Source organism: Phascolarctos cinereus, unplaced genomic scaffold (assembly GCF_003287225.1).
Source record: "Phascolarctos cinereus isolate Bilbo 61053 unplaced genomic scaffold, phaCin_HiC Scaffold_726;HRSCAF=1367, whole genome shotgun sequence".
Lineage (NCBI taxonomy): Eukaryota > Metazoa > Chordata > Mammalia > Diprotodontia > Phascolarctidae > Phascolarctos > Phascolarctos cinereus.
In genome coordinates, this window is record NW_027556098.1 from 114440835 (window position 1) to 114465691 (window position 24857).

At 38.1% G+C, this 24857-nt stretch overlaps 1 protein-coding gene and 1 long non-coding RNA gene across 6 annotated transcripts in view; one reads left to right on the plus strand and one right to left on the minus strand.

The window, feature by feature from the left end:
* KPNA1 (karyopherin subunit alpha 1) overlaps nucleotides 1-11393 on the minus strand; it is an 86472-nt gene extending 75079 nt beyond the window's left edge. The window contains exon 1 of one of the 3 annotated variants that reach the window (XM_020985936.2): nucleotides 11212-11393. Coding sequence is in view for 1 of the 3 variants with exons in the window: in XM_078146733.1 (XP_078002859.1) it covers nucleotides 6606-6660 (55 nt within the window). In the remaining 2 variants the exon portion in view is untranslated. Of the gene's footprint in view, nucleotides 1-6605; nucleotides 6708-10882; nucleotides 10988-11211 lie in introns of those variants that run through there. The other 2 variants (XM_020985938.2, XM_078146733.1) reach the window with 2 other exon arrangements.
* LOC144454518 (uncharacterized) overlaps nucleotides 11348-24857 on the plus strand; it is a 33403-nt gene continuing 19893 nt past the window's right edge. Inside the window, exon 1 of one of the 3 annotated variants that reach the window (XR_013482964.1) lies at nucleotides 11348-11427. This is a non-coding gene — a long non-coding RNA (uncharacterized LOC144454518). The other 2 variants (XR_013482966.1, XR_013482965.1) reach the window with 2 other exon arrangements.

A 24857-nucleotide genomic window follows, 5' to 3' on the forward strand; every position in this document is an offset into this window, starting at 1 on the left:
GCATGCACACTCGCAGACATACAGAGAATAAATCCAAAATAAATACAAGGTAGTTAGGGATGGAGGTTGTGAGAGTTGTTACAGAGGTAAAAATGGATTGCTACTTTCGAAGGTAGAAATGTATTTCCATATCTGGCAACTAACTGGGAAATGTGAGATGAGAGAAAGTAGAGTTGAGGATAAATAAAGCCAAACTTATGATCCTGGGAGACTGAACAAAACAGTAGTGCCTTTGACAGGGAAGTCTGGAAGAAAGGTGGGTTTGGAAGGGTCATGAGTTCTGTTTTGGATATGCTGAGTTTAAAATGTTTCCAGGATTCACTTTGAAATGTCCAATAGGCAACTGGTGGTATGAGACCAAGTTCAAACACAGACTAGGACTGGATTTATAAATCTGTGAATCATATGCATAAAAGTGATAGTTAAATCCACACGAGCTGAAAAGATGAGCAAGAGGAACAGTATATAGCAAGAAGGCAGCCCAGAACAGAACCTCCGGGCATACCCAGAGAGAATATACTATCAAACAGGTAGGAAGAGAATCAAGAAGAGTAGTGAAAAGAAAACCCAGAGGGAATATGGAGGAGAGGGTGGTCAGTGTCAAATGAAGCAGGTCAAGAAGGATGAACACTGATAAAAGACTATAAGATTTGGCAAATTTGATCAATGATAACTTTGGAGAGGTAGCTTTGGTTGAGGGAAAAAGTCAGAAGCTAGACTACACTAGACTACAAACACTTGAAAGGAAAGTAAGTAGAGGTAAAAAGTGCATTTTTTTGGAAGTTTGGCTAAGAAAGAAAGACAAGTTATAGGATAATAACTTGTGGAGATAAGAGTCAAGAGAAGGTTTTTTTAAGGATAAAGGAAATTGGGTACGTTTGAAGATATTAAGGAACAGAATGTAAAGAGGTTGAGAATGAGTGGAGGATCACTGAAGGGGCAATTTACTGGAGCAGACAGAAGTGGGTGGGACCAAAAACACATGTAAAGAGAGATTTTGGCCTCAGTAAAGGTACTCAGAGAGAGGAGGAAAGGAGGAAAGAGTGGGGGATTTTGTGAAGGAGTTTTGAGATATAGTGAAGGGAAGAAGAGTGAGTTTACAATGAAATTACCTTAATTTTCTCAACAGTTAATAAATACGTATTGAACACTTGTTATGTGCCAGACACCATGCTAAGCTCTGAAAATGCAAATATAAAAAAAGAAAAGAGAGTCCCTGCCTTCAAGGAGCTTACAATCTAACGGGGGAAGACAACACACAAAAGTAAACTGAAAAAGGGGAAGAAGGGAAGGTAAAGTACTCAACATGGGGGTGGGAGACATGGTAAAGTCAGAGAAGGCCCAAAGTAGTGCAGCCAAATGAGAAATGAGATGTCTAAGCAGAACTCTCTCCCAGAATAGAAATTTGGAGTTCATGTCTCCACTCTCCAATCAGAGGGGCAAAAAGTAGAGTAGCAAGGCTGATGAGATCTTGCCTTAGGGAGACGGGAGGAACAAACGTGGGAGACTTGAAAAACTTACCAGTTCCATATTTCCAACTATCTTCAAGCACATCTGTTTGCTTACCCCAAAGTAACTTCCAATTAAACACGTTCAAAATTGAATTATGACCTCTTACGACTAGGTGTTATAATGGAAAACAGTAACAGACAGGAAAGACCAAAAGATCTGGGTTTTAATCCCAGCCAATACATAGACAAAACATTGGTGTCTCTAATTCCAAACAAAACATATATACTCATAATCTTTACCCTCTGAAATAAAATCTACATAAAATAAACGTGATTAGCCAACTGTATAAATTACCATCTCCTCTAAGCATAATTCGAAGAAGTGGACTGGCCCCTAATCTGATCTGAAACAAGAAGTCAACAATTAACAAGCACTGATTACATATTACATTGAGATGATAATTTATTATGTGTCTTCATTATGTAGTTCCTTATCTTCTTGGGGCTCTGCAGGAAGACTGATTAGGGAGGAAGGACTGATTAGAAAGGGTTCTGATCATCTCTCACCCCTCTACAATAATTTTAGCCATGCATATTAAAGATTTTAAATTTAATTATCTTTGTATTACAATCTCCTTTCCCTTGCTTTCAAAAAACAAAAAGCTGACACTAGAACTTTTTACTGGCAAGAGAAGCAAAACCATTATGCTTTTCTTCATTGTTAAGGGGAAAAAGCAATGGATTTAGAATCAGAAGTGGGTTTGAGGCCTTACTCTGTTAATTAACTAGCTGCATGACTTTGGATATCAGTTAAACTCTGAGTTCTTAGCACCCCAACTATAAAATGTGTAATTGTTGGGAAGATCAAATAATGTATGTGAAAGTATTTTGGGACCATAAAAAGCTATATAACTAAGGATATTAGTGTTAGAATATGCAGAGACAGTGTGCATTGCAATTGTGCACATAGTCCCAGTAGTCCATAGCCTCAATCTTGTCCTGGCCAGTCATCACCTGAGAAAAGATAAAAGGAAATGTAACTAATGTTTATGTAGAGGAGTTGGTGGAGCAGTGCGTAGAGCACCAGACCTTGGAATCAGGAAAACCTGAGTACAACTCAGGCCTCAGACAATTACTAGCTGGGGGTCTGACCCTAGCCAAGTCACTTAACCCTGGTTGCCTCAGTTTCCTCCCTCTATAAAATGAGCTAGAGAAGGAAATGGAAAACCACTCTAGTATCTTTGCCAAGAAAACTCCAAATGGGGTCACGAAGAGTTTGGACACAACTGAAAATGACTAAATGACAACAACAACATAACTAAAGTGGGAAGTTCTCTAGCTTTCTTCATTTGAAAGCCCCAAGCACTATCTCCCTAGCTTCTCAAGGCCACAGCCCTTTTGAGTGACTATTTCTCCCCTTCCACTATGAAAGACAATAACAAACGAAAAAAACAAAAATAAAAAGAGAGAAAGAGAGACTTCTGGTAACATGATAAACATGTCTCTCTTTTTTCTGGAAGAAAGACAAAAAACCTGGAACGGGGTATTTTCTCTCCCTGAATTTTTCCCTTTTTTTGCCATGCTTTTTTAACCCTTTATCTAAGCCCAAAATCACCAAATAGTTGATTCTACTTCCACTCTATGTCAATTTTGCTCCCTTTATATTTACCTGGCTACCAGCCTGATTAAGACTTTTATTCTCTTTTGCCTAGACTACCATAACAGTTTCCAAAATGCTTTCCCCAATCCAATCCATCATTCACATAACTGCCAAAATGATTTTTACTAAAGTCCAAGTGTGATCACATCAACCCCTTAACAAACTCCAGTGGGCTCCTTATCACCTGCAGAATCACACGAACTCCTCTGTTTGACACTTAAAGCTCTTCACAACTTGGACTTATCTTACTTTTCATGCTTTTACACAATACTCCCCTTCACACCCACTACAGTGTAGTCAAAATGACCTTCTTACTGCACTCTCACATAACAGAATTCTATCTCTTGTGTCTGAGAGTGGTCTTTAGCCCACACCACACATATACTCCTCACTACCACTTCTTAGAATCCCTTTTAACCTTCAAGGTTCAGATTTAGTGTCATCTTCTACAGAATTTTTGCATACCTCCCACTTACTTTAGGGTTTTGCTCCCAAATTGTCTTTTACACATTTTGTCTATCTAGATATATCTATATAACCTATATAGGGAGATACCTATATAGCCCTATACAGGTATATTCACCTATATACATATATATATGTGTGTGTATATATATGTGTGTGTGTATATATATATATATATATACATATATATAATATGTATGTATGTATGTTATCTTGACTTGTTATACATTGTTAGCCCAAAGACAGGGACAGCTTCACTTGGTTTTTTTTTTTATGTCTAGTGCTTCAGTACTTCTTCCCTTCCCTGCCCAAATGCTTGTTGGTTAAATGGAGTCTTGGCCTTATACATCTTTATTAATTGCCTCTGTATCTTGGGTATCAATCCCTTTTCAGACATATTTGACATTTTTCCCCCAATCCATGCTTGTTGTTATCCTATATGCAGTAATTTTGTTCTTGCAAGAGCTTTTCAATTTCATGTAGTTGAAATTATCTACTTTATCTTTCGTGATCATCTCTAACCCTTATTTCCCCTAGTCACAACTTTAAAAGGTATCTGATCTGATTCTCTTCTAATATTTTTATAGTGTGACTTTTTATATGAGGTTATATTTCAAACTGCTTTCTTGTTTTCCTAGTAGTTGTCATACCAGGAATCTTTACCCAAATAATTTATGATCTTGGCAATTAATTGTTAAACATTTATTAAAAAACTATCATAGGTGGAATGCTCACTTAGATTCTGGGAATGAAATGAAAGAAAGACTAAAAACTCAGCAGTATTTCTAAAAAATAACCCTCTCCCATCTCATAATTCTTCTCACTGATGACTTATCAGAATGCTTCCATCTCTGAAGCATGATAATTTAACTCTCTGAACATCACTACCATTTTACACAATGGAGGAAATGTGGCAGAACCTAGTCAAAATAAATGGAAGCTGGGGAGGATGCTGGAAGAGTCAAATAGGCTAAACGAATCATTGAGGTAGTTAAGAGAAGTACAGAATAGGAGGGCAAAATGGCCCAAAAGTTGGCCCAGTACAGATAAGAAATTAAGAGGATGGCCAAAAAGTGCAGGGAAAAAAGCACCAGAAAGACAGCCGTTATTGATGGATAGAGAAAAATAATGGAGATGATGTCCAAAGGAATGCAGAGAAAAACACAAGACATCAGTAGAAGTGTAAAGAAAACATCAATGGCCTTCAAATGCTTTGAATTAATTCAACAAAATGTCAAATGAAAACATTCAACAAATACTGATTACCTACCATACTATGCTCTGCAACTTTAAGCAAATAACCTGTTTCCTCATCTGTAATTTTACTACTAACTTCTATTTTGTGACAATCAAATGAAATAATATATACATGAAAGCAATAACCATTAAGCACTATATAAATTAAGCAGTATTTATTACCATAGAGGTTCCTGTATATTAAAAGCACAGCTGAAGGCCCACCTTCCTTCACAAATGCAACAATGAACTTTCTCTTATTTTGGAAACACCCTTAGAATTATTTTCTAGTTCACAGAATCATAAATTTACAGTTGGGTGGGAACTCAGAAGTCATTTAGTCCAATTCCTTCATTTTGCAGATTGGGAAACTGAGACACAGAGATTAAACTATTTGCTCAATGTCACGTAGATAGCATGGGAAAGGGAAGGAAGGGGAATAAGCATTTATATAGTACCTACTACATGCCAACCACCATGCTAAACGTTTTTCTTTACAGGTACCTAATCTGATCCTAACAACCATCCTGTGTGGTAGACACTATCATTTCCCCATCTTATAGTAGAGGCAGAGAGAGAGTAAGTAACTTGCCAGGGTCACACATAGTTAATTAGTATCTGAAGTCAGCCTGGAACTCAGGTCTTCCTGACTCCAAGCCAGTGCTCTTTCCACTGAGCCACCAGATATCTATCCCAGGTAGTAGCAGAGCTGGGCATATCCTGGCTCAAAATCCAGTGCGATTTCCACTCTTTACTCAAGGCTTCCAGTGTTTCATGTCTTCTTTCCCAAATTAGATAACAAGAGTGAAGACAGGGATCATATTTTCTGTTTATTTGTTTTGACACCTAAGAATGAGCTGTAACACACAACAGGCCCTTATTTAAAATGGCTTGTTGGAAAAAATTAATTGAATGGCAGAACAAGATGTAAATTTTCTGAAATGGCTAATGAACAAATCTGTTTTTCTTAACTATACCTATTACAAGGGAGGATGGTTTGATTGGGGAAAGGGGAAGATGAATTAATCATGACAGAAATACACAAAAAAGGGAAAAGAGAGATGCAAAAATAAGAACATCAATAAAATATTTTTAAAATACACAGAAGAAAATGAAAAGTTCAAAAGGTGACACAAATGAGCCAATTTTGTTACAGCTGGAATGCTAACTAACTGGAGCAAAGTAAACTAATTTATTGACTTAACCACACATTAAAAAAATCTTTTTAATATAAAACAGGTCTTCTATTTGTCAAAACCATTTATTTCATGACTTGGTAATGAGTTCAGAAGATTTCGATACATTCTTTAATTCTTCATCATGACATTGGATATAAGTGTATTTGACAAACAATTCATTTTTCAAAGTCTAGCCTTAGAAAAGTATAGCCCATGAGGTGTCCCCCAACCCAACCATGGAGTTTAAATCAAGCAAATTCCCAGGATATTGAAAGACTAGATTCTTAACCCTCTGTTGACATGTGGCAAGGTGTTAATTTTATATTACAATATTCTATTTCTATCTTGGAATTTCTACAATTCTAGAATAATTTGGCTTCCCCAGGTATCAATATATTTATCAGAGTTCATTATTCCTCCAATGGGGAATACAGAGTTATAGGCTCACTGAAAGTAAAAAAAAAAATACCCCCACCAAATCTGGACATTTGGGATATGTGTGTGAATATTTTACAATCTGATGAAGTTGTTTTATAGTTGTTACAGGTGTATTCAGACTTCTAATAACAGTTTTGACATAGACTTGAACAAGTGAATTTCATCTGTAAAAATTACCTTTTTCAAATCTCCAGTGCTTCAGCCTTTGTATCGTCTTGTCTACGTCAAGCATTTTTTTTCTTCATAGCAAGAGTCAGAAACTTTTATTTTTAAAACAGGTCTTCTCTCTGTTCTTCCAATTTCAGGAAGCCTATGTCACATAGAAGAAGCACCAATAGCAACTTCTTTGGCTATCAGGTCCTTTTGAAGATCTTTATTTTGAGATTAGACTGGTTTGCAGCTGAAATGTCAGTTCCTGGCACTGATTCTTCATTTTGGACCACATTTTCCTTTGCATTTCAGTGTGACTGATCCTTATGAGTTAAATGACCTCTGAATCACTTGAGATCTCCAAGTCAAGAAATCATTACAACATCTCACAACATCAAAGTGTGCTCTTCAAAAGCTACAACTTTTGCGTATTTCCTTAGAATAATAATGTTCCTTCTTAATAAACAGAAACTTAAAAACACAACAAAAAGAGAGCAATGCAACATTTGTGTACAAAATCTAACACTCAACTGAAAGAACTAAAAGTGAGGCTGATCAGAGAAAACCAACTCAATCTAGTTCTTGTATGGTCAAGGTCAGACATTCTGAGCCATCACAGTGTCAGCAGACACACACACAAAAGCCTGGGACAGGGACTGGACCTGTAGTATAGGGAACTCTAAGGTAAGGATACCCCCTCTACCAATTCAAGTTACCCACCTTCTCCACTTCTCTTAAGACAGTTGCCTAGTGTAATGAAAGGTTAAGTGACTTCAGTCTAGGTTTTTCTGGCTTCTAAGCCAGCTCTCTATCGATTCCTAAATACTGCCTCATAAAATGAAATCACACCAAAATAGTTGCTAATGCCCAGTAATTCATACACCTCTTGCACTACCATGTTATACTTAATGTCCTTTTTGAAAAATTGTACATAATAGAAGTTAACAGTTTCAGCCAAAAATCTTTTTTTTGTTCTTTGTACACTGAAAAGTACATATGCTCAAAATGAAATGGTGAATTGTGACAATTTTCTAGCTCCTACTAAGTCAAACCTTGTAGTGCAATTGTTAATATTCCTCAACTTCCCTGTACCTCAAATCACTAGGCTCAGCTTCCAAAGAGATCTCTAACCAAATCTCTAACAGACAAAATCTCTAACCAAATGCACAATCCAAGACACAAACTACTCTAACTCCAAGTCTCCTTTCCTGGTTTGGGAATTATGGATGAAAAACCTCAAAGAATTCAAGTTACTTTTTTCCTATCTCTCTTCAAGTCACAGGTGGATTCCTAAACATCACTATAGTTGGAAAACAACTCATGGTGAATCAATAACTTCATGTCTCTATTCAAAGGACAGCATCATTATACTTATTTGGAATACAAAGATTATCTGTATTGTTTAAAGCCCTGAAAAGATATCTTAATCATTTGTCATCCAGGTACTTCAGATAAAATTCTTTTCACATTTTCTACCAGTAGCATTTGTAATCAATCTTTCCCCTTCCACCTGGTAGCTCCAATTCTCCTTTGGAGAACTGCAAAACTTTCTCCTATTTACAATACCTGCCTCCAACTGGATTAAGGCCACCTCCCTGCTTCCTATTGATTAACTATAGCAATTGGATTAATGGATAATGTTTTTTCAATTATGCCTAAAAACATTTACCTACACTACCTTGGCTGAATTCATCACTCAAAACACATTTTCAGTTTAATAGGAATTTATTCAGCACCTAGAACAAAAAAGTTCCTGAAAATGTCCCTGCCCTCAAGATTACATTCTACAGGAGAAATACAACATTTAAGATGAAAAGTAAATACAAGATAATTTGTGATTTCAATAAACACAACTATGGCGATCAAAAAAGATTCCTGTAGAAAATGGCAACTGAGTTGCCCCCTTGAAGGACGCTAATGATTTTAACAGGAAGTAATCAAGAGAGTTTAACTCAAGGGCCTAGCAACCTTAAAGCTAAATTATAAGCAAGCTGGTCCACTCCTGCAGGACAAATAATAAAGTTTTAACTGATATTTATTTCTGCACTTTGATCTCTATGTTATGAGGTCTGTAGGTCTTGTTTCCTCTACCAGATGGTAAACTCAAGGATCATACTTTATCCTTTCCTAAGTACTCCTCAGAGTATTTAGAACAGGTGTTCTTCATACAGTTACTCGGCCTCAAATATGTAACTGATAAAAGTACTGCACCACATGAGTTAACAATTACTGTGTTTTTCACAAACATATTATATTATTCTAAAGTAATATTTCAGGTTATCTTGGCCACCTGTACTATTTAAAGGGAACAGTACTGGTAATAAATATAAAAGTGGAGGGAAGAACAGCATCCAAACCATAATTCCTCTGAAACAGGTGAGCCACTTACTCAAAACTGGATTTTAGTTTCATATAGAATAGTTCGTTTTGGAGCCAAACATAATCACTCAAAAATCTGGACTAACCATCCACAGAGGAAAAAACAGGTGGAAAAAAGCTTACTGTCTACACAGTGACATGTAATTAGGCAGAAAATCTATATATCTTGTTTATTAGCATAAATCTTGTTCATATACAGCAAATGGACAATGAGTTGGGCTCAAAATTGAAAAAGGAGAGAAAACAGACTGTTTTTGAGATGTTGCAAAGGTCTTTACTTATCCTAAGCTTTTAAAAATACCAATATTTTAAATGCACTTTAAAAATACCAGCATTCTTCTCGTGTTGTATTGAGAACAGTGTCACAGAACACTACAGTGTCCAAATAATTGAAATTAAGACTAAACCAAAGGGTAATAGAGCAGACAGATAACGAGCACAAGCACACAACAATACAAAGCAACACAGAACTATGGGAAAAGATAGATTAAAGGATGTTACTAAAATAATGTATGGCAGAAAAAGATAGGTTGGACAGATGAAGTAAGGGATAACTTATTTGACAGCCCATTCCCTCCACTGGTACCCTCATCATAACCAGGGAAAGGAAGGACAGCCCTTAACATTTCAGGAGGCTCTGTATGGTGTATTTATGATAGTTCATGGGGCAAGAGTTGCATATACTGGGCAGGTATGGATGGGTTGTGATCTGTACCCTTAAAGGGAATACTTCCAGATCCAGTATTCCTCATACCACACCCTATCCCTTCCAGAAAGCTTGACTGGGTGACCTAGCTCTGTTGAAATTAATCTAAGAAGGTAACCAGCTTCTGTCCCAAATCCTTTTGTCTGTCTCAAGTGTTTAGGGCTTCCTTCAGCCCCAATATCGATCACAGTCTGCTCAAATGCTCTACTAGTTCCCCTAGTTCTCCACCCACTCATCCCACAAACATTTCTTCTTTTCTCCGTATCATGAAATCCCGGTGCTTCACGTATAACAATTTATTTCAAAACACATGATGTAAATCATAATTTCTGCCAATGAGAAAATGTAGTAACTACTTACTACTCAAATGATCTAGAAAATGATCTCTTGATCATTTTCAAAACTAAAAACAGCAAAAAAAAGAAAAAATAAAGAGGGGGCTATTAATGAGAGGAGAGCAAGAAAAAAAACAGATTTCATTTGTATAGATTAAATCACAAGAGATATGTATAAGGCTCTTTTGATATGTCCTACTGTAAGACAGTATGGAGATGGAAGTATTTTGCAATTATTTGTCCTAAGTAGCTTAAAGATAATTTTAAAGGATTACTGTTTCTGGAATTCTCCAGTTTTATAATCGAGGCAGCATTCAGGACTTTCCCTGCCTCCCCACCCCCAGGCCCTCCCACCGCGCTCTACCCCCTCCGCCACTGGGCATCCATCCTCCACTTCTCTTCGCACGTCACACCTCCGAACCTTGACGTTCACAGCCATGCCGGCACACGAATCGCCATTTATCCGCGCTCTAGTCACAAGTGCTTCTGTCATGCCTATAATTACCACACCCCCGTCAGCCTTTTCAGGCCGGTGTTGTTATGACATCTGTCGCCGTAGCCGCGCCCCACCCCCACCTCCAAGCCGCAGAGGCCCCCTTCTCCCCTCACCCCCCCCAAAAAACCCATCCGCTCCAGTTCGGGGAGGGGGGGACGGGGCGCTCGAACTTGCGAACTCCCACACGGACTGTCCCTTCCTGTCCGGATTAACACAATAACACACACTCACACGCGCACGCACACACACCGCCCCGGTCTCTCCTGCCGATGACAGGCCGCTCAGGAGCCCCCCCCATCTACCACGCAGGCACCGCGTAGGTCCTCGCCCTCCCCGCCGCCGACGCCCCTGCGGGCGCCCAGTCCGGGCTCCCCCTCCCCCAACACACCTCCTCCTCCCTCTTTCCTCCTCCGCCTCCTGCTCTCGCCGCCGCCGCTGGCGTTCCTGACAGTGACCAGCACCTCAGGGCCCAGCCCCAGGCTGGCCGGGCCTCCGCAGCGCTGCCGTTAGCTGCGCGGCTACGGGAGGAGAAGGCGCGAGCTGACAGGGCCCAGGGATCTCAGCTCGCGCCCTTCCCGCCCCCGCCCGGGGGGCCTCTCCCCACTCCCCGCGGGAGGACAGCCCGGAGTGGGAGGGGGGAGGGGGAGGGAGGAAGAAAAAGAGGGAGGATCCCTGCGGACGCCTTCCCTCCCCAACCGCCGCCACCCGCGCGCCCACCTGGTTCCGAGGCAGCCGATCTCGAGCGCACGATGGGTGAAGTGGGGGCGTCAAGTGTTCACCGGTTCCCTCGACCGCACAGCTGGCCTGCGGCTTCAGCGGCGCTCACCAGGCCTCGCTCGCTCTCCGCCACCGCCGCGTACCGAGCAAGCAGCCAGACCAGAGAAGCCGGCGTTCGGAGCACGCCTGCGTGATAGCAGCCTACCGACGTCGGAGGTTGGGAGGGGGCCGTTGGGGGGAGGAAGGGGAGAGGGGAAGTTCGGTTTCTACGCCTGCGCGTTCCCTTTCAGTGCTCAGGGCCCTGGAGAAGTTTCTGGGAGTTGTAGTTCCACCCACCGTAGTCGGCCTCTGACAAACAGCCCCTCCTCCATCAGCTTGTGTTAAAAAGAAGAAAAACTAAGGTCGGTCTAGCTCAGAAAAAGGAATTAGTTGAGGATGAAGTCTGCAGTAGGTGGTTTATGCTGGGAGTGAAGGGCCTGGGGACTTAGGAGAGTGATAATAACGAGGGAGGAGCAACTAGTGTTTAAGTACTAGGGAAGGGAAGGGAGCAAGGCCTCGCAGAAGCAAACAGAGGTTCGGAAGCCTGGGCGTCGTCATTCCAGGGAAGAGGGGAGGGGCGCTCGACCGGCCTACTCGGACAATTTAGCCCATTTAATAAATATTTCCCTACTGTGGAAAAGTGTATGTTGGATTATGGCCTGGTGACAATATCTCTTTAAGATCATGCGACACCCATTGCTCTGTCTAGGCTCATCAAAATACCTTTTTGCAATCACTGCTACCTGTGTTATCCTATAAAGTCCAGGAGGAAGGGGATCTCCTCTTCCACACCAAATGTTCTGCACACTGCAAGCGCTTGATAAACATTTGTGGACCTGAAGTCTTTTTTTTTTGTTTGTCTTTCGGAATAGACTTTGCTCTTTTGTTTCCTTTGGTTCTAGAAGCTCCCTGGGGAGGAAACTCCCTTTGCCAATTCAGATCCGTAACTTAGTTTATAGTCTTATGTGGTTGCCTGAGGCACTGGGAGGTTAAGTATTAATATGGACCTAGAATCCAGATCTTCCTGACTTATGGTCAGCCCTATACACTACAGCAGGCTGCCTGACTTTGCAAATGTGCTGCTGACCGGCTTAGATCATTCAAATGCAGTTTGGCAGCTATGTTCCTGGAAGTTACGTAAACGAATAAGTTTGGATTCTGGTTAATCAGTTAGCTTCTTATGAGTTTTATTTATTAGTGTGAATTAATCCCCCGGAGCCTGAGCACCCTGGAGTGAATTTGTGGTTTCCTGACCTTGCAAAGCTGGGGACCAGATGCTGATCCTACCAAAATTGAGCCACCTGCCAGATCTGTTCTGAGCAGTCACACACCTGATCCCTTTCTACCCGCTGCTCTTTCTCTGTGACTGTTACTCAAGGGGTCTTAGAATCACAGAATATTAGAGCGTTAGAAAGAGCTTCAGAGGAGCAACTTCTGGTCCAGCTCATATTAAGCAGAAATTCACTTCATCCGCCTCACAGATTCTCAGCCCCTTTCTGACTTCACATATAGTTTCTGAGAATTGCTGTAGCTGAAAACAACCCGTTCCCCTCTACTACATCTGAAACAAGGGCCATCCAAACTCTTTCTGAAGAAAACTACTTGGAAGGAGCCCATTACCTCCATCTCACTTTTGTACATTCTGTTCATTAGAAAATTTTCGCTGACAGTCAATGCTAGATCAGCCTTTCTGGAACTCCCAGTCACTGCTCCTTCTGCTCTCTAAGGCCAAGTTAAATAAATCTAATCCATCTTCTACCAGGTTGGGGGATAAAATGTACATTTAAATATGAATGAGGATCTGAGGACCATCTAGGAAGTGAGAATCGGGGAACCACATCTCCTAAAAGAGAGTGGGGAAGACAACACTAAAGCTTTAATTTAAAATACTCTTTTACTTTAATATAGTGTTTTATGGTTTGTAGAGCACTTTCCTTACAAACCATCCTGTTATAATAAATATGATTATTCCCATTTTACAGACGAGAAAACTGTGACTTAGAGATAATAAGTAATTTGGCCATAGTCACCTTTTGGCCACAGTCACATATTTCTAAGACAGAGGTTCCCAAACTTATTTGGCCTACCACTCCCTTTAAAAAAAAAAATTGCTCAATGCTCTCTTGGAAATCTTTCTTTAACCCTTTAATGGTTTTTTTAAAATTTGTGTCATTTCAAAAAAATGTAATTTTTAAAAAATGATGTATCTTAAATTTAATAATGTGTTGTAAATTTGTGGGCGTTTTTTACTGCATTGAAATTTTGGTAATGCAATATTGTGTCACATAACCATATAGTATATTGTAAACAAGTCATTACATGCCCATATTCCTGCCGTTGCATGCTGGATTTCCCAACAACGTTCAACGTGCTCACCTGCCAGTGCTTGTTAAGACCTGTCAGTTGACCACTGATTTGTTATAACCTGCATTGTGTGTGTTTATTTGGAAAATAATGTAATCACTGTGACTTTAATTCTGTAACACAACAGATGAAAGGTACCAATGGTTTTTTCAAAATTTTCTTCTCTTCTTTCCTTATGCTTCTACCACCCCCTTATTTTTATTTAATGTCCCCCAATTGTACCGGAGGCTACTAGTGCCCACCCCCCTATCATTCCAGTGGCCCCCTATGGGGGTGGTATTGCCCACTTTGAGAACCTTCTGTGTCTTAAGTATCAAAGGCAGAATTCAAACCCACTGAATCCAGTCCCACAATCCAAGAGGCCCCTCAAGTTCTGCTGGCCTTGCACTGTCACTGAGGTAGCTCCTGCCACTTGAACTACCTTCCCCCTGCAGTTCAGGACAGTAGATGAGGACACAGGGATGAAAGCCAAGCCCAGCAGCTTTCAAGTAGTCTCAGGCCCACTGTACAGAAAAGACTCCAGACCAGAGGAAGATGTTTTCAGTGACAATAATAATTCGAAGTCATGCCTATTCTTTTGTACTTCTTTCTCCCACAATGTCACATAGTACAAATACTTAGAAGGCAAATAGGAATTGAATGAGAAGTCTTTCCTAAGGCTAGGATGATGGAGATTAAAAGAATTATGTAACTTTCTACCTTGTTCAGTCAAGTTGGAAATTGATCCCTAGACTGCCAAGGGAAGTGACGCATAGTAAAGAGCCTGGGGCTGGAAGTCCAAAGAACAGGGTTTGAGCCCTAGACCTGATTAACAGAAAAAGTCATTTAGCACACAATTCCTCATTTTCATGTTCTGTAAAATAAGAACAAAAATAACTTTCCTGATTATCATGCAGCCTTGCTGAATCAGGATACGGTAAAATAATAAATGTAAAGATGCTTTGAAAAAGTATTCTTCTGCAAACTTAAAAGTATCCATTTAGTGGCAGCATATACTCTCTGAGGACTCAAATTGGACTCTCTCCTATAGTCAGTAGTCTCTGCAACAGGGTTTTTTTCCTTTCAGCATCAATTCCCCTGATACTGGTGGCATGGGATGGTAAAGAGCTCTCTTAAGCAGAAGTGTCAAGTTATTCATCCAGAAGAAATCAGAGGGATCTATAGTAATATGAAAAAATGCTCTAAATCACTATTAGAGTAATGCAAATTAAAACAACTCTGAGGTACCACTCAAACCTATCAAATTGGCTAATATGACAGAAAAGGAAAATGGTAAATGTTGGAGAGGATGTGGGAAAATTGGGACGCTAACACACTATTGGTGGAGTTGTGAACTGATCCAACCATCCTGAAGAGCAATTTGGAACTATGCCCAAAGGCCAACCAAACTGTGCATACCATTTGATCTAGCAATACCACTACTAGCTCTATATCCCAGAGAGATCATAAAAAAGGCAAAAGGATCTGCATATATAAAAATATTTGTAGCAGCTGTTTTTGTGGTGGCAAAGAATGGGAAGTTGAGGGGATACCCATCAGATGGGGAATGGCTGAACAAGTTGTAGTATATGAATGTAACGGAATACTATTGTGCTATAAGAATGATGAGTAGGTAGATTCCAGAAAAACCTGGAAAGACTTAAAATGCACTGATGCAAAGTGAAGTAAGCAGAACCAGGAGAGCATTGTACACAGTAATAGCAACATTTTACGATGATAAACTATGATGGACTTAGCTCTTCTCAACAGTACAATGATCCAAGACAATTCCAAAAGATTCATGATTGGAAAATGCTATCCAAATCCAGAGAAAGAACTGATGGAATCTCAATGCAGATCAAAGCATACTATTTTCACTTTCTTTAGTTTTTTCATAGTTTTTCTATTTGCAATCTGTAATTTTTTTTTTGCAAATTGTTTCTTCTTTCACAATATGACTAATATGGAAATAGGTTTTGCATGATTGCACATATGTAACCTTTATCAAATTGCATTCTGTCTTAGAGGGGAGAGAGAAAAGGAGAAAATTTGAAACTCAAAATTTTATAAAAAATGAATGCTAAAAATTGTCTTTACCTATAATTGGAAAAAAATAAAATACTATTAAAATACTTAACTCCACATACAAAAAAAGACTTTTATCAGGTTTCTATTTGAGTTTGACAAAATTGCTGTAAAGAGAAAATGACACAGCTAATATCCAACCAACTCATATGGATAGGTATCTAGAGTCACTAATTTTAGTCTGAACTTCACTATTTGCCATGTGGCCCTGGTCAAGATACTTAACTACTCTAAGTTTCAATTTCCTCATCTATAAAATGGGAAAAATACCTGCATGCTCAATCAGTCATTTATGTCATACAGGCACTGTGCTAATAAGAAATGAATGAGATATGAATAAGAAAAAGAGTCTCCCTGCCTTCAAGGAGTTTACAATCTAATGGAAAAAGACACACAAAACACAAATGGAGGTTGAGCAAAGGAGAGTCGGAAGAGAAATGAGGAAGGTACCTGACTCAGGGGCTTGTTGGGAAAACCAGAAGTCCCAAAGTGGAGCAGCCAGGTGAGAAATGAGGAGATAGTCTGAGCTAAGCTCCCTCCTTAAATGGAGGTTTGGGAGTTCATGGCTCCACCCTACAGTCAGAGGGGCAGGGGATGGTGATGAGGTGTAGTATCCAGGCTGATGAGATCTTGCAGGGTGGTTATGCTACTACAGCAAGGCAGGGCAGTGGATCAAATTAGCAGCCATTAGTAGCAGCTGTTGCCAGCAGCTTATGAGCTGTAAGGGAAGCACTAACCTTTCTTCTGTTCTAAGGCTTTCTGTAGCCAGTTGATTAAAGGCATGAAAAGTTAGACCACTGGGCTAGTGTTAAGGCTGAAACAAGAAAGGCAGGTGAGACTTCTTTGTAGCAGAGCAGGATGACTCTGGGGAGTTTGGTTCTTTCCTTGTGTGTTTAAGTGTTTCCTGTGTCATGTGTGTTCTGAGGAAGTTTTGTGCATTGGGCCATGCTACAAACCTGCCTGAGGTTTGAGGCACACCTGAAGGCTTGGGTGATAATGGCTCTGTCAAAAGGTCAACAACAGCTGTCTCCTTAACACCATTATCATCCTTCCTGGAGAAGGGTTGTCAAGGTGCCAGAGAACAGGCAAACCCTAGGGCAAGTAATGGGAAATCTCATCTTTGGAAGAAGTGAAAGGGCCAAAATGGAAACCACAAAAAAAAAAAATGAAGTTGGACTTGTTATCCAGGTCTCTATAATCAAAGGGACTGAGATGAGAGGAAATTGAGGATTGGAGATGGGTACTGATTCGAGATATGACATACGGGACACACTGGAGGAACTGACCGTTTGTCTCACTCAACTCCTCAAAGCTGTGTGTGTGTGTGTGTGTGTGTGTGTGTGTGTGTGTGTGTTTTGTAGAAGTTGCTTATATCCCCAACTCTACTTAGCATGACTCAGGACTGGATTTACCGTGCTCACTCCTGCGTCAATTGTGTCAGTCATACCTTGACCTCAGCTTTCATCTATTTTTCCAGAATGGATTTCTAAATATTGAGGTTGTGACTTAATAGAATGGTAGAAAAACACTATCAATTTGGAATTGTACACTGGTTCCCAAGTCCTTATATTCCTTCTAGTCTACTAGATATTAGGTTTCTATTACCTCAAAGTCAAGAATCTCCCAAGCAATGTATTTTTATTTTTTGCAGTCAGCAAAAATTCACCTTCTTTCCCTCATCCCATCCCTGTCTCAAATGAGAAAGAAAGAAAAACAAAACCCATGCTACAGATATGTAGAGAAAGCAAAACAAATTTCTGCATTGGCCATGTCCAAAAAAGATATGTCTCAGTCTATACTTTGAGTCCATACCTCTTTATCAGTAGTGGCTGCATGTTTCATAATTAGTACTCTGAAATCATGGTTAGTTATTATACTAGTCAGAGTTCTAAGTCTTTTAAAGCTGTTTTCTTTATAATATTGTTGTCAGTGTATACATTGTTCTCCTGGTTCTGCTCACTTCATTCTCTCTGCAGCAGTTCATGCCAGTCCTTCCAGGGAGACAGAGTCAAGATGGTGGAGTGAGAGCTAACAGTTTTAACTTAGTTCCTTTACATCCTTTGCCTACAAGGCTGGTAAAGACCACCAGACTGAATTCTCATTGGAAAAGCCAAGAAAAGGTCATAGTGAGTCATTTTATTGGTCAGGGCAGCTTAGAAAGGAAAAAAATGGACTGAGGACACTGGGGTGTGGGCTAGATAGGAGGGAAGTGCAGCAACATTGAAGCAACAGGCTGAAACAGCAGAGCTGTGGGGTAATGGCAGCAGCGGTGGGGAGTAACCCAGAACCCAGAGTTGGCAAGGGAACTAAAAACCTGAGCCAAAGGAGATGATAGGGGACCTTGTGCTAACACTTGTGTGATCCTGACTGTGGCACCATGGTTTTTGAATTCTTTCTTTCTGGCTGCTCACAGTATTTTTATCTTGATCTAGGAGTTCTGGATATTAGCTATACTATTCCTTGGTGTTTTCATCTTAGGATTTCTTTCAGGAAGTGAGTCTGTTGCCTATTATTCAGTTTTGAATCGCAGTTACAGGGAGAGGACTTTTCCAGAGAGGAACGGTCACTGTCAGGAGGGCAAGGATCCCAAGGATCCTACCTACACAAGAAGCAAGAAGCAAGTTATAGAACCATAGCCGTATGTCTCTGAGTCTAAGAACAGAGCGAGGATTCAATTCGAACCTTTAGCCCTGCACCTAAGCCTGAAGTAGAATAAATCAGGGGAAGTAGTGATTCAGTCACTCTAAAACTATAGAACCTCCTAGAACACGAAATGTGACTGAGTCCAGCAGCAATCTGTGGAAACTCAACCACATACAAACCAACAGATCCAAACTGTGTCAGGAATTTGCAGGCTAGGAAGGCAATAAACAGACCTCTCCCCAGAGCACAACACTTTGGAAGCACTAAAAACTAAAAAAAACACCAAAGCCCAGATTGATCCATGAATGCAGCAAGATATAAAAGTCAGAAGTTCAAGCCAGGCATACCCCCTAGAAGTGAGAAAAGTCTAACACTAACAAAGTCCAAAGTCAAGAAGTAGTCTGGAAACATGAACAAACAGTAAAAGAACCTGATTGTAAAAGGCTACTGTGCTAACAGGGGAACTGAAGACACAAACACAGAAGAAGATAATTACATTATGTATGAGCAAAGCCTTAAATAAATACAGATTGGAAACAAGGCCAAAAAGAATTCCTAAAAGAGGAAAAAGAGATTAAAAAAAAAAGAGCAAAAAATTATTCAAATATCAAGTAAGAGTGGTAGAGGATAAATTGGAAAAAAGTGAGAGCTATAAAATAAAATTATGGAAAGAGAATTAACAGCTTAGTAAAAGAGGTACAAAAAATTGGAAAAAACCTCCTTAAAAAGCAGAATTGGGCAAATGGTAAATGAGGTACAAAACCTCACTGAAGAAAATAACTCCTTAAAAATTATAATTGGCCATGTGGAAGCTAATGACTCTAGGAGATATCAAGAAACAATAAAACAGTCAAAAAATTGAAAAAATAGAAGAAAATATGAAATATGTCATAAGAACTGACCTGGGAAATAGATTGAAGAGAGATAAATTAAGAATGACTGGATGACCTGAAATCCATCATATTTCAAGGAATTATAAAGGAAAACTGCCCAGATATCTTAGAACCTGAGGACAAAGTAGAAATTGAAAGAATTCACAGGTTACTTCCTGAAAAAAAAAAACAAAAAAACCCCACAAAAATCCTAAGATGAAAACATCAAGGAATATTATAGCTAAAATCCAGAACACCTAGGTCAATGAAAAAATACTGTGAGCATCCAGAAAGAATTCAAATACCATGGAGCCATAGTCTGGATCACACAAGATTTGGCAGCTACCATTCTAAAAGAGCAGATGGCTTGGAATATGATATCCTAGAAGGCAAAGGAGCTAGGATTACAGCAAAGAATAGCCTACTCAGAAAACTGAGTATAAGCCTACAGAGGAAACAATGGATATTTAATGAAATAGATGACTCTGAAGCATTTCTAATTGAAAAAAAAAAGATCAGAGCTAAATAGAAAATTTGACATTCAAACACAAGAGAAACATAAAAAGATAAATATGAGTGAAAAATCATAAGACACTAAACAAGGTCAAACTGTTTACATCCCTATATGGGAAGATGATACGTGTAACCTTTCAGAATTTTATCGTCACTAAGACTGTTGGAGGGAGTCTACTTAGACAAAGGGCATAGATGTGATTCTATTATTTTGGGATAAGAAAGGGATGCACTGGGAACGGGATGGGGAGGAAGAGAAAGTGGGGAAACTTATCGCACATAAATGAGATGCAAGAAGAGGAATTTATACATTGGAATGGAGGATGGGGATGGGGAGGAGGCAACACTTGAGCCTCAGTCTCATCTGAACTGGTTTAAAGAGGGTAAACTATATGTATACATGGTGTGGTACAGAGATTAATGTTATCCAGCAAGGAAATAGCAGGGAAAAGGGTTAAGAGAAAGGGGGTGGGGATAAGAGGAAGGGTGGAGGAAGCAGTGGTTAGAAGCCAAATAGACTCTTGAGGAGGGAAAAGAATAAAAAGAAAAGGATAGCTATTAAAGAATAGGTTGGAGGGAAATATACATTAGACAATCATAACTGCCAAAGTGAAAGGGACAAATTCGCCCACAAAACACAAGCAGATAACAGAATGGATTATAACCAGAATCCAACAATATGTTGTTTATGAGAAACACACTTGAAATAGAAAGACACATACAGAATTTAAACAAGGGGCTGGAGCAGAATATATTATGCTTCAAGTGAGTTAAAAAGGCAAGGGTAGGAATGATCTCAGAAAAAGCAAAAGGAAAAAATAGACCTGATTAAAAGAGATAAGCAGGGAAACTATATTTTGTTAAAAGGCATCATAAACAATGAATTAATAATGATGCTACACATATACACACCAAATAGTATAGCATCTAAATTCTTGAAGAAAAGTTAAATGAATTACAAGAGGAAATAGACAGTAAAATTTTAATAGTAGGGGACCTCAATTTACACTCTCACACTTAGATAAATTTAACCATAAAATAAATAAAAAATAAGTTAAGGAAATGAATAGAGTTTTTAAAAAGTTAGATAATAGACCTTTGGAAAATATTGAATGGAAATAGAAAAGAGTAAATCTATTTCTGAACTGTGCATAACATCTTCACAAAAGTAACCATGTATTAGGACATAAAAACCTCACCAAAAATGCTGAAAGGCAGAAATATTAAATACATCTTTTTGACCATAGTGCAATAAAAATTACATTCAATAAAGGGCCTTTTGAAGCATAAACTAAAAATTCGTTAGAAACTAAATAAACCAATCCTAAAAAATGAATGGATCCAAGAATAAATGAATGAAAGAAACAATAACTCTATTAAAGATAATGACAACAATGAGACAACATATTAAAATTTGTAGGATGCAGTCAAAGCAGTACTCAGGGGAAAATTCATATCTCTAAATCTTCACAACAATAAAAGAGAAAGCAGATCAATGAAATGAAACCCCCAGAAAAACAAATTTAAAGTCCCCAATTAAACATCAATATAGAAATCTTGAAACCAAAGGAGAGATTAATAAAATTGAAGATTATAAAAACAAACATTGAAATAATAAATAAAAGTGGGAGCTGCTTAAAAAACCAATAAAATAGATAAACCACTGTCCAATTTCATTTTTAAAAAAATAGAAAGAAAGCCAAGTTACTAGTATCAAAAATGAAAAGGTTGGATTCACAACCAATGAAGATGAAGTAAAAGCAATTAATAGGAGTTATTTTGCCTATAACTGACAATCTAAATGAAATGGATAAATATTTACAAAAAGAGAAATTATCTATATTAACATAAAAGTAAATAGAATATTTAAGAATTCTGTCTTAGAAAAATAAATTAAACATATCATAAATGAGTTCCTTAAGAAAAAAAAAACCCAGGACCAAATGAATTTATAAGCAAATTCTTTCAAACATTAAAATAACAATTAATTCTAATACTACATAACCTATTTGAAAAAACAGGTAAGAGTCCTACTGGAGTCCCCCATGACGCAACTATGATCTTGATACGTGAAACAGAGAATGATAGACCAATTTCCCTAATGAATATTGATGCACATGTTTTAAATAAAATACTAGCAAGGAGATTAAAACAATATATCACAAAGATTATACATTATGACCAGACTGATTTTATACCAGGAATACAGGGCCAGTTTGATATCAGAAAAATTGTAAGCATAATTGATCATATCAACAACAAAATGTACAAAAATTATATGATTATTTCATAAGATGAAGAAAAACTTTTGACAAAATGCGACACCCATTCTTATTAAAAAACACTAGAAAGCACAGGAATAAATAGTTTTTCTTAAACTGATAAAATGATAAATAGTATCTAAAAGCAGGAGCAAGTTATCTGTAATAGGGATAAACTAGAAGCCTTTCCAATAAGATCAGAGGTGAAGCAAGGATGTCCATTATCACCATTATTATTCAGTAATGTACTAGAAATGCTAGCTGTAACAATTAGATAAGAAAAAGAGATCCAGAGAATAAATATAGACAATGAGGAAATAAAAGTATCGCTGTGGATGATATGATGGCTTACTTAGGGAATTCAGAGTTGAATTCACAATGAAACATTAAACAACTTTAGTAAAGTTGCAGGATATAAAATAAACCCAAATAAATCATCAGCATATCTATATGTTGCCCAAAAAGTCTAGCAGGAAGAGCTAGAGAAATTCCATTTAAAATAACTACAGACAATATAAAATACTTAGGAGTCTACTTGTCAAGACAAATCCAAGAACTACATGAACATAATCAGAAAACAATTTTCACACAAATAAAGATAGATCTAAACAACTGGAGAAATAGTCATTGCTCATGGGTAAGCTGAGCCAATATTTAAAAAATGACAATTCTGCCTAAATTAACTTATTTATTCAGTGCAATGCCAATCAAATTACCATAGACTTACTTTATAGAGCTAGAAAAAATAATATCATTCATCTAGAAGAACAAGGAGTCAAGAATATCAGAGGAATCAATGAAAAGGTAGCCTAGCAGAACCAGATTTCAAACTAAACTACAAAGTGGTAATCATCAAAACAAGCTAGTAGCATGGTAAATCAGTGGAATAGATTAGGTACACAATACACAGTAGGAAAGGACTATAGTTTTTTTTAGTGTTTAATAAACCCACAATTGATGGGCACTACCTCAATTTTCAATTCTTTGCCACCACAAAAGAGATATATTTTTGTATGTCCTTAATTAGTTTGTTTTGCATGGCACTAATCTTCCCTTTAATTCATTCCCCCTCTAATTCCCCATTCTCCCTTTTCCCTCCTGTTTCCCTGTTAAGTGAAATGTATTTTTGTACCCAACTGTATACATGTGTGTTTGTGCACACAGTTCAGATGAGAGTGAGGTTTGTGTCCACCATTTCCCCTACCCCTTCCTCTTTGTATCAGCTTCTACTTGCCCACTTCAATTATGTAAGATAATTTTATCTAGGTTTTTTCCTCCCCTTTCCCCACTACTATATTTGTAATCTTTTCTCTTCCCATTCTTCTTTTAAGATCAAGACATAACTGAACCACTTCCAAGCCTTCTGTCTAATTAGACTCCTATGACTCCTGAGTTTCAGAGGGGACATTCCCATAGTAGAATATAAGTTCATCCTTGTTTATTCTCTTTTTATGTTGCACTTTTTAAAAAAAATTATTTTGTTTTCAATTCATGGAACAAAACAAGCATTTTCATAATATAGTAAAATAAGAAAGATGATTGCACATGGAACTGCAAATCTACCATGTACAATTTGCTATTCCTTCCAAATATGTAGCAAAACTATCATGTAAATTTCTTTTTTTTTTGTTTACCACCATCATGGTCTTGAGATGGCTACCATTAGACACAAATAGGTATGTATGTACGTACATACCTATATACCTATATAGACACATATATACACATACACACATATGTATATGTATACATGTGTATGCACATATATATGTAAATACGTATAATTATTCTACACATACATTATTCTATACATGTATATCATGATATACATAGATGCAGATAGTATGTTTCTCATAAGTCCTTTATTTTTAATTTGTGTATTTATAATAGTCAAAATAACTTAGTCACTCAAAATCATTCTTAAAACAATAAACGTTTCTCTTAATTCCTGTGTTTCTTATGCAGCTTTGGTCTTTTCATAAGGAATGCTTGTAGAATTCTTCTCTTGTAGAATTATGCTCATTATTTCTGGTTCAGTTATTCTTGGTTGCAAGTCTATACCCTTGTCTCTTTTATAGTGGTGGCTGATAAATTGTGTGTGATCCTGTCTGTGGCTCCTCAGTTCTTGAATTCTTTCTTTTTGGCTGCTTGCAGTATTTTTTCTGTAACCTGGAAAGGCAGGATTTTGGCTATAATGTTCCTGAGAGTTTTCAGTTTTGTTTCTCTCTCAGGAGGTAAATAGTAGATTCTATTTCAGCCTGGCCCTCTGATTCTAAGAGATCTGGGTAGTTTTCTTTTATAATTTCTTAAAATATGTTGTCTAGCAATTCTAAAGGACTCATGAAAAATGTTAGCGACCTCCAGAAAAAGATGTGATGGAGTCTGAATGCATCTATTTTTCATTTTCTGTATTTTGTTGTTGTTGTTCATTATTGATTTATTTATTTTTTGCTTTGGGTCTGTCTTCTTTCACAACGTGACTAACATGGTAATATGCTTTTCCTGATTGAACATGTATAATCCAAATCAAACTGCCTACTGTGTCAGGGAGGAGGCAGCTGAGGGAGGGAGAGAGAAAATTTGGAACTCAAAAAATTTGTTAAATTAATGTTAATTGTCTTCATGTGTAACTGTGGAAAAAATAAAATAATATTAAAATATAAAGACCATGGATCATTTTCCCCCTTTAAAAAAATTGAAATATGTTGTCTAGGTTCTTTTTTTTTTAAATTACAGCTTTCAGGTAATCCAGTGATTCTTTTTTTATTATTATTATTATTATTTTAGGCAATTGGGGTTAAGTGACTTGCCCAGGGTCACACAGTCAGTAAGTGTCAAATGTTTGATCTGAGGTCAGATTTGAACTCAGGTCCTTCTGACTCCAGGGCTG